This window comes from Schistocerca americana, chromosome 1 (genome assembly GCF_021461395.2).
Source record: "Schistocerca americana isolate TAMUIC-IGC-003095 chromosome 1, iqSchAmer2.1, whole genome shotgun sequence".
Classification (NCBI taxonomy): Eukaryota; Metazoa; Arthropoda; class Insecta; order Orthoptera; family Acrididae; genus Schistocerca; species Schistocerca americana.
The window spans coordinates 397,451,317-397,462,076 of record NC_060119.1 but is presented as its reverse complement, the minus strand read 5'-3'; the positions used below and the strand labels follow the sequence as shown (position 1 = coordinate 397,462,076).

Sequence of the window (10,760 nt, the reverse complement as noted above, 5' to 3'; positions counted from 1 at the left end):
AATGACTTCCAACAAACCTGAAATATAATTTTGTGTTTACCTTCTTAAGGTCAAGTATTTAAACATTAACAAATTACAAATACTTTAACTTTACATTTACTTTTTCAGTATTTCTCAATTTCTTGGCTAAAGTCTGTGGGCAGCTATTTCAATACTTGTACTGCAATTGAAATTGCTCTTTGTATGGTAATAAAATAAGCTTAGTGATAATGAGAATAATTTTGACGTCTTAGCTAGTAGTCTTTTGTATTGTAAATCATTTGGACAAAATTTCATTTCTTACCACAGATACCATTGAAGTTAACATTCATTTGAATTATAATTGAGTATACATAGAGATTTCAGGTTCCTATAAGATGTTTCATTAAATACATACAGAATATTCTTGTTCCATGCTATAAGAATTAAGAGAGTTGCAAGAGGACATCATCACAGGAGATAAAAAGTAAGAAAGAGAACAGGGGCCAGGTAGAAAGGTAACAACAATAATTTATTTCACACTGAGACCAAAACAAGATACTTGTTGGAAAGCTGTTTGTCAGCTGTGGAGCTCATAAACATTGCTGCTAGAGTGGAGAATATTAACTGTTTGGTGATGCAAAAAAAGTGCTGTCTGTATGGATTTACATGCTGTCCTTTGCTTCATTTTCAGGCATAGTTACCATTGAGGAGAGGTTGTAACCATTCCTGTCATTTAGTGATGATTTTGTTTTTCACTAAGCAATAAAGTTTTGCCATTTTCTATGTTGTCTGCTTTACATTCCACAATTTACTACACCAGTGTTTTAAATGGCATGCTTTATGACTAACTGATTCCGAATTCTGCCATATGTGAAGTTAATGCATTGTAACACTCAAGGAATGGAGTGCTAGCAGAGTATTTCTTGAGAGAGATTGCACGTTCTATGACTCAACATTTGTGGGAATACACAATGATCTGTGGAATTTTGAATAGTGTGGTCAGTTTAATAAAATGAAACCATCTCTTAAGTTCACGATGTTGTAACTGTGAATACTTAATAATATGACAATATTTCTATCCAAATGCTTAGCTATTTACCAGGTTTGTAAGAACAGCATTGTTTTTGTAATGGGAAACATATTTTTGAATAATACATGAATAGATGCATAAGCTTATGGTACAGAATTGTTTAATGAACTGTCAGCTGATGTAAGATTAGAAGTTTTGAACATTTGTACATTGGTGAAGAAGTCAGTAACTTGCTTTAGTAATGACAGTTTATAAAGTTCGAGTAAATTTCTTGGCTGTGGAACTGAAAATGCTTGTTAGTTTACTGTAGCAGAATTTACAAAGTACCAGTATAACAAATCTCCATCTTTAAAATTTTGTTATTTGTTGTGCGAAGTGTGTGCTTGTGTGTTTTTACAGAAGCCCACTGCAGTGTGTAGACAACAAACAGAAGGCTGTGCCTAGGAAAGCATCAGGTTTTTTGTGGAGTAAAGTGACATAATTTGTTATAGCATTAATAATTGTTTGTATCTGATATTTCAATTAGAAAAACTGCCTAATAAATACTCCATTGCTAACAAATTGGTGCTCATTCTAAATTTCAGAAGGTGCTCTTTCAAACTAGAATTTGCAACACATTGTGGCTGTATATCCCAGTTTTAAATTAAAATAACGAAAATCTAATTTGGTAGGTCAAAGGCTGTGCCTAAATGCAAGATATGTACACATTTTAATTAGTATTAGCAGCCTAAAAAGGGGACACTACAGTTTTTTATATAATTGTAGTGCAGAAAAAAGAACAGTTAGGCATCAATTGTGTGTTGTATATTATTCCTGTATAAGATACAGTTTGCCATTTGGATCCAATAATTTCATTTAAGAATTCTTTATCCATCCCACTAACAGTGATACAAATTGGTGTAAAATTTCACCTTGAATATCTGTGCCAGTACATGTGCAAAATCGTTTTGTATGTTTGTGGAGAAGATACACCTGGTATGTCAACGTGATTATCAGGTAACAGACTGTATTGTATTAACTTATCATTCTGCAGAAACTTCACTGTGCTCCAAAGAAGAAAATAACTATTGCAAGCTTGTCTATGGACAGTGCAACTTTCTTGCTGCCCAGAACATATTTTACAAATGGGGTTAAGGTTAATGAGGATGTGCAACCTAGTTAACTGGGTGGAGTCTTTATTGGCAGTCAGCTTTTATGCCTGACCTGTTGCTAATGAGGAAGCAGCAGACACCAGTGCACAGGGGACTATATAACCATTGTCAGGACATGCAGATCCCTCCAGTCTTTTGCCACTATGTCTGAATGGTTTAGAACACTGCCAGTCGAGAGTATACATGGCCCTTTCTTGCTGCAGTTAGTGGAACATTTACTGAAAGAGGCAGTTTTTGGTGGTACTAGAAGAGAGGAACCAGTTGTGAGGTGGCGAGATCCACAGCGACTTCGTGACATACTTCATCTTACTCCTACAGATAAACCTGCTTCACATGAAGAACTGCTTCAGGATGTGGCTGATATTGTGAGATTCAGCACCAAGACTGGGCACCCGTACTTCATTAATCAACTGTATTCTGGGTCAGTAAATATATCCATTAAATTTCATTTCTTCAATATCATTCAGTAATGATATTTACAAAAAACAACAAGCTTTTGGGAGATACTTGTTCTTCATTGTTATAGTGGTATTCTCACCTTTAGGGAATGATTGAAATATTTCAGACAGATAATATTATATAAGATAGTTTGACAAGAAGAGACTATGAATTGTAGGAGAAAGAATAACTCTGATATCACTCCTAATATAAAATTTTATTTATTTATTCTTTGACTTATTTTCATGATCCAGATGCAGCAAATATAAAATATCAAAATACTGTTCTACATTGTATTTTTACTACCTTTATTGTTAAGTTTGTAATTAAGACATGATTGATGGTAATGATATAATAATTTTTCATAGAAACGTTTTATTTAATTAAGTATTCCAGGTATAAGATTAAAGAAAACCACATGCACAGAAAAATCCAGCCCCGCTGATGATTAGTTTCAGGAGTGACCCAGTCCATTTAAGAGCCATATTTCTCCTACTATATGAAAAACATATCCGCAGCTCATGGTCTCACGGTAGCATTCTCGCTTCCTGAGCACGGGGTTCTGGGTTCAATTCCTGGTGTGGTCAGGGATTTTCACCTGCCTCATGATGACTGGATGTTATTGTGTCGCCTTCATCATTATCATTCATCCCCATTATGGTCAGGGGAAGGCAATTGCAAACCACCTGCCTAGTACGGCGGCACGGGTCTCCCGTGTTGTTTCCCTATGTTCTGTCAGGGAGTACGGGAATTCATCATCATAAAAAATATATTGGCTTCTTTCTAAGTTATGTGATTCAGAAAATATTAGTATTAAAATTTTTCTTTCATAATCATTCTAATTCTAGAATGCAAGCGTTTCAAAAATCTAATTTTACCATCTTGTAGCACTAATTTTTCTTCATTCAAAAATTTATACTTTTTCTAGAAAATTCTTCGAAGACTTTATGAGAAAACATGGGAGAAATTTCACACCTAAAAGTTCACTCAGAAAATACAAAATTGTGTTAATTCAATTCAATTTATTATCATTCATTTTATCGTATACATGACATAGGAATTGTCATATAGAAAGAAAAAGAGCATGATTTGTATTTTTAACAATTAAGGGAAATAACATTTTGTTAGTTACACTTTACATTTTTTGTCTTCTTTTTACATGAAAGATGAAAAAAAAATTACAAGGTTTATACAAAGAAAAATCCAGTAAGGGGAATAACGTTTTCTTAATTACACTTTAATATTTTTCTTAATTAAAATTCACATATTTTGTCTTCTACTTACATGCAAGTTGGAGAAAAATGGAGGATTATGCAGACAAATCAAAAGATGAGCACTATCCGTTTAGATAGCAAAGAAATTCATCAACGTTATAGAAACTCTGACCTAATAGTAGCCTCTTAAATTCTTTTTTAAATTATGTAAGTTTTGTATGCTTTTTATTTCTTTTGGTAAGGCATTGAACATTATTTTGGGTAGATAAATCACACTATTTTGATCCAGGTATTTTGAATGTATGTTTCTATGGAAATTGTGCCCGTTTCTGGTCTGATAGTTGTGTACTTTGCTGTTTAGAGAAGAGAATTCTTGATTTGACTTTAGGAAACATACTGATTCATGGATGAATAAACTAGGGAGGACCAAAATTTTAAACTCCTTAAAGAGTCGTCCACATGGATCTCTGTAGGCAACACCCTTCAGAATACAAATAGCTCTCTTTTGGAGCTTAAAACAACTTTTTGCGAAACCTGTATTCCCCCAAAATATAATACCATATCTTAGATTACTATGAATGTAAGAGTAGTAGGCACATAGTACTGTTTCAAAATTGCAATTTTCTTTAAGTTTTCTGAATATATAACAGTGTTTACTAAGTTTTTTATTCAATAGTTCAGCTTTTTTTCCCATCTCAAGTTACTGTCCAGCCCTACACCTAAAAATTTTGTAAAAGAAGTTTGTTCTATCAGACATTTCCCAATTCCTACTCTTATGTTATTTTTTACTTTGTTCCTTATGTGCCTAAGTTCAACCAAGTGGTTTTTCTGTCATTTGTAATTAAGTAATTGTCTTTGAACCATTCAGCTGCCTCATTCATTGCTGAAGCTATTTTTTCTTGTAGGTCAGCTTCACTAACTCCCTTAATAAAACAGCTCGTATCATCTGCGAAAAGTACTGACTCTGCTCTCATTAGATGGTTAGGAAAATCATCAATAAAAACTAAGAAGAGCAGAGGGCCTTGAACAGAACCCTGGGGTATGCCACAGTTGACTTTCAGATATGTTGAGTAATATTTTGTGCCATTATGTATTATTTCAACACTTTGATATCTGTTGCACATACACGATTGAAACCAGCTGTATGCTTTTCCATATACTCCATACCAATACAGTTTCTCTAGCAAAATATAATGGCTCATGAGGTCAAATGCCTTGAATAGATCTAAAAATATTCCACAGTTTAAGTACTCATTATCCATTGTAGTTAAAACCTGTTCCAAGAAGTGATATACAGCTATTTCTGTTCAATCATGTTAATGCCATTTAACATTATACAATTTAGAATTAAATGAAATAACTTCATTTTCAAAATGTATCACTGTTATCTATCATTCCTGCTTTTGGTGCTGTTATTGAATATGTAATTAGTCTCATTTTAATGTTTTGTAAGAACTGCCCTATACCTATCTTTAAATAGTATCACTGGGCTGTGCAACAGTAATTGGATATATCCATCTCTATAAGTTTTCTTAGTAAAACTTATAGAGTTGGATGTATCCAATTACTGTTCTACATCTATGGAACACAAGGCATGGGGTAAGTATCTCCACAAGGCTAGCAAATTATTCTTCAAAATGGAGATGTTTCTCAGGATATCTTGTCGCACCCATCAGTTACAAAACTGTAAGCATCACAATTGATTCATGGATGATTAAACTTCCCTCCAGTGATGAAAGTCAATTGGGGAACCTATATACTAGTGAACAGAGGCTTTTTGCTAAAGTTTTTGGTTTGCATCTGGAATGTTTATGCTCGTGTGATATTGAGCTGTGCTCAGTCTGACATTCAGCTTCAGTTTATAACATGGTGCATTTGAGTCTTTTATCTGTTGCTACAAACACACAACCTCCATTTCCAATTATCCTATCACACCTAAATTTACACTAAAAACTGACTTTTTACCTGCTAAAATTAGCAACCTAAATTTTTCTCCAGGTGCAGCATAGTGGACTGCTTTTGCCATACCTGACAACTTGTTATCAATATGTCATATCCACCACTACAAAGTCACAATGCAGATATATCAGGCATTCTCCAGGGCTAAGTATTTTGTCCCTTATACCTTTCATTATACATCAGTGATGTGTCATCAGTTTTTTCCTACTGTAAATACCATATGTATTCTGATAACCCCCAGTTGTAACGAACAACAGAATCTTCCCAGGCGTAAATAAACAATCTTGATGAAACATGGTGGATATATAGAGAGTTAAAAATAATACAGTACATTTATTTATTTATTGCCAATTTTACTTTTAAGGAGTAGAATACATGCCCAAAAGGTGGTTTGGCATATTGGGTGTAGAGGAAATATCTTCAAAACCATGATATTAAAAAAAAAAAAAAGGCTCCATATAAAAGTTGAAATCTAATTAACATTCTTGAAAACTGTATGATCGACTTTTGTAACAATCTGGAATTTCACGAAGTACACCACTGCTTCTGATTAGTTTTGAAAAATGAAAACACAAATTAAAGCAACTTCCATGCCATGTCCATCGACATGTTGTAAAACTGGTTTCTGAAATACCATTTTTAGAAATTAAGCTGTACCCAAAGTACTGTCAGGGTATTTTCAATATATCTTATTAAAATATTTAAATGTTCATTATTATTATTATTATTATTATTATTATTATTACTTATTTCACTTATTTTGTATATGTTTTAAATTGTTATTTTACTTTTTAATAACAAGTTTTTTAACCATTTCACATAAGTGTACTTTGTTAACTGAAAATAATAAGTAACTCATTATTGTGATACAAAATCATTACAGTAATAACTATTTGTAAAAAAATGACTAAAACATAACATTATTTTACACTGTGCACATAAAATGAATGACATTTCTTCACATAATACACATGATGAACAACACAATATGAAACAAAATTCAGAAGGATTTCAAATTGTGGTGGGTGGTCCTCTAAATATCCTGCTTCATACCAGATATATTTCAGTACATTAGAAAACCTTGGTGAAGAGAATTGATTATGTACTGGTGACAGCAGCTTGATTGTATTGTTTTTCAAGTGGAGGTTGACATGATAATCATTCAACAGAACTAGCTCTGAAAATTTTGTCATAAAGTTCTTCCAACATCGAAAGGCATTATAAGTCCAATGGCTGTGCCTACCCTTTCAAGCCTTTTGGAACAACTTGCTTATCCTCAGGTATGATGCTCAAAATGTTTCTTTCACATTTCTCATTCCAAGAATCTAACAGTAATACAGATTTTTCTCCCGCACTGGAAAAGAAAACTCCTGTCAGATATCTTTTGATGTGGTCAGAAAGTAATTTACCAGATTTTTATGCTGTCACAAGAACATTTGGGGCTTCAAAAAGAGTTTCTTAAGTTCTTGGTCGAAACTCTCCATTAATTTTTTAAGAAACTTTGAAAATGGGATGGTCAGTGTGGAAAAACTTTTGGAGTGTTGTACATCAGCAAGGAACTTATTCACCTTGTAATCCCAAAAGGCTCGATGGGACAGGTAGAGCCATTGGACGCACATGCCACTTGATGTTGGAAGAATTTTGTGAGAAGATTTTCAGATCTAATTCTGTTGAATGATATGATGTCAATCTCCACTTGAGAAACAATATAGGGGATTCAAAAAGAAAGTACAATTTCAGTTATTTATTACAGAGAAACTATAAAAGATAGATACATGTTGCTCATGTCACTGGATAGAGAAAGATTCAAAGTTTTGTGTTTGCACAGATGTTATACCAAACACTCAGCATGAGCACTATGCTTTGTTTGAGAAACATCAAAATCATAATCCACTTCATTTACACACAAAGAAACAGGTTCCTGTTTATTGAATCAACAACTTCAACAATTTGATTTCTTAGCTGTTGAAGAGTAGCTACCATAAGTGGGCCAAAGACTCTGCAACCCCAAAGAAAAAAAAAATCATGAGTTTTGATGCCTGGTGAACTGGGAGGCCAAAAACAATGAATGAGATCGTGTTGTCAACTTCTTCCCGTCCAACGCAGCTCAGATATATTTGACTTTTCATCAGAAGTGTGTGGCCAACAGAGCTCTTCCATTTGCATGTGCAACCAACTTCCAAGGGTTTTGTATGCCAGTCATAAATCTGCTGGTTCAGCAGCTTTTTGCTGAATCAATGGCAGAATGTACGTTACACTTGAACAGTGAACTGACTTTGTGCAAATTCCAACACACAAAATGATTTCTCTCATGATGCAGTCACTATGTTGCTACAAACTAACAACAGGACAGCTGTGTCAAAATTTTGAACCTTCATCTATCCCGTGACATGAGCAACATGTTTCTATCTTCTATAGTTTGTCCATAATAAACAACTGAAATCTGTTATTTCTTCCTGAATTACCCAATATAATCAAGCTGCAGTCACCAGTACATAAACAGTTCTCTTCAACAAGGTTTTCTAATGTACTGAAATATGCCTGATACAAATCAGTGTATTTAGAGGATCACCCATGACAATTTGAAATCCTATTGAATTTGGTTTTATATTGTTTAATTATGTGAGGAAATTCCATTCATTTTATCTTTATAGTCTAAATAAAGTTATGTTTTAAGCACTTCTTTACAGATAATCATTATTTTAATGCTTCTAATCATAATAATGAGTTAATTATTTTTTTCAATTCACAAAATTTGGCTGTGTGAAAGGGTAAACTGAAAAGAACAAAAAAGTAATCTAAAATGTAAAATAATAATTTAAAACACGTAAACAAAAATCAACAAAATAAATTATTATAACGTCAAATTGAACACATATATTTCAAAAACGACACAACACATGTAAGTCACAGAGCAAGTTGACAAAGAAAGACATGTGAACACGGTAACATTCAAATCAGCACTGAGTCCAAGTCTAGCGGCCACTGGCTGGCTGGCTGGCTGGTTAGGTGGTGCAGCTGCTTCATGGCTGGCAGACAGCACCGCATGTGTAGGATGTGTGTAACTGCGTGGCGGCACATTGAAAGATCGGCGAGTCACAACGTAAATAAATAGATTAATGTTGAAAATTTAGATATTTTAGTTAGGCATTTTAATTAAAAACAGTCTTGGTGGAAATTTTTCTTTTATTAGCAATGGGCATCTACACATTACCTTAAAGATTTTCTTATACAGAGTTTCACAAATCATAAAGTGGTTCTGTGCCAGACTGAAGCACATGTCAAATCAAATGAACCTACAGAGACCGTAATTAAGAGAGTTCATCTGATTTGACACATGCTTCAATCTAGCACAAACCTGTTTTATGATTTTTTTAAATATTGTAAATGGAAAATCTTAGGATTATCTGAAGAGACCCTTTGAAATTGAAATGTGTTATTAATGAAAGCTTTAATTGCAACCAAGACTGTTTTCAATTCAAATATTCTACACACATCAAAAAAGTTTTGCATCACCCAGGTTCCCAGAACTCCTGAAGATAGACATTGACTGTAGATATGTATCACAAACACAGTTCCTTTGACTGTTCAGAGACGTCACTAAACCTGCAAGATGTAAACAACCATGCATGAGCAGCACTTATTAGATGGAGGTGGTCCGACAGCCGATCATTTCCAGTCATTCCACCATGCCTAGACAGGCAATACCATGGTTCGATCACATCCACATTGTTACTTTGTGCCAGGAAGGGCTCTCAACAAGAGAGGTGTCCTGGCATCTCATGGTGAACCAAAGCGATGTTGTCCAGACATGGAGGAGATACAGAGAGGCAGGGACTGTCAATGACATGCCTTGCTCAGACTGCCCAAGGGCTACTACTGCAGTGGATGACTGCTACCTACAGATGATGTCTCAGAGGAACCCTGAAAGCAATGTCACCATGTTGAATAATGCTTTTTGTGCAGCCACAGGATGTCGTGTTACAGCAAAAACTATACTCAATAGGCTGCATGATGTGCAACTTCACTCCCAACATCCATGACAAAATCCATTTTACAACCATGACACCATGCAGCATGGTAAAGATGGGCCCAACGACATGCTGAATGGACCGCTCAGGATTGGCATCACATTCTCTTCACCGATGAGTGTCACATATGCCTTCAACCAGACAATCGTCGGTGACGTGTTTGGAGGCAACCTGGTCAGGCTGAATGCCTTAGACACACTGTCCAATGAGTGCAGCAAGGTGGAGGCGCTTTGTTGTTGAGTGGAATTATGTGGGGCTGACGTACGCCACTGGTGGTCATGGAAGGCACCGTAATGGCTATACGATATGTGAATGCTATCCTCCGACCAATAGTGCAACTGTATTGGCAGCATATTGGCGAGGCTTTCATCTTCATGGATGACAATTCATGCCCCAGTAGTGCACATCTTGTGAATGACTTCCTTCAGGGTAATGACATTGCTCGACTAGAATGGCCGGCAGGTTTTCCAGACGTGAACCCTATTGAACAGGCCTGAGATAGATTGAAAAGAGCTGTTTATGGATGACGTGACCCACCAACCACTCTGAGAGATCTATGCTGAATCGCTGGTGAGGAGTGGGATAATCTGGATCAACAGTGCCTTGATGAACTTGTGGATAGTATGCCAGGATGTATACAGACATGCATAAATGTGAGAGGACGTGATACTGGGTATTAGAGGTACTGATATGTACAGCAATCTGGACAACCACCTTTGAAGGTCTCACTGTATGGTGGTACAGCATGCAATGTGTGGTTTTTGTGAGCTATAAAAAGGGCAGAAATGATGTTCATGTTCATCTCTATTCCAGTTTTCTGTACAGATTCCGGAACTCTTGGTGCAAAACTATTTATGATTTGTGTATATATGGTTGCTGTACCAGACAGCCTAATGAACTGGAAAATATTTTAACTAGGCATGTTGAAAATAGTTTGACTGTACATTGTGTACAAGTTATTCTCCAAAAATGATAT

The 10,760-nt window shown here is 35.1% G+C and overlaps 1 protein-coding gene across 1 annotated transcript in view; it reads left to right on the top strand.

The window, feature by feature from the left end:
- Window positions 1-2,278: 2,278 nt before the first annotated feature.
- The window catches only part of LOC124623117 (cysteine sulfinic acid decarboxylase-like), a 104,650-nt gene continuing 96,168 nt past the window's right edge, over window positions 2,279-10,760 (top strand). Inside the window, exon 1 of the mRNA XM_047148910.1 lies at window positions 2,279-2,563. Within this exon, the coding sequence (XP_047004866.1) occupies window positions 2,286-2,563 (278 nt within the window). The 5' untranslated portion in view covers window positions 2,279-2,285. The remainder of the gene's footprint in view (window positions 2,564-10,760) is intronic.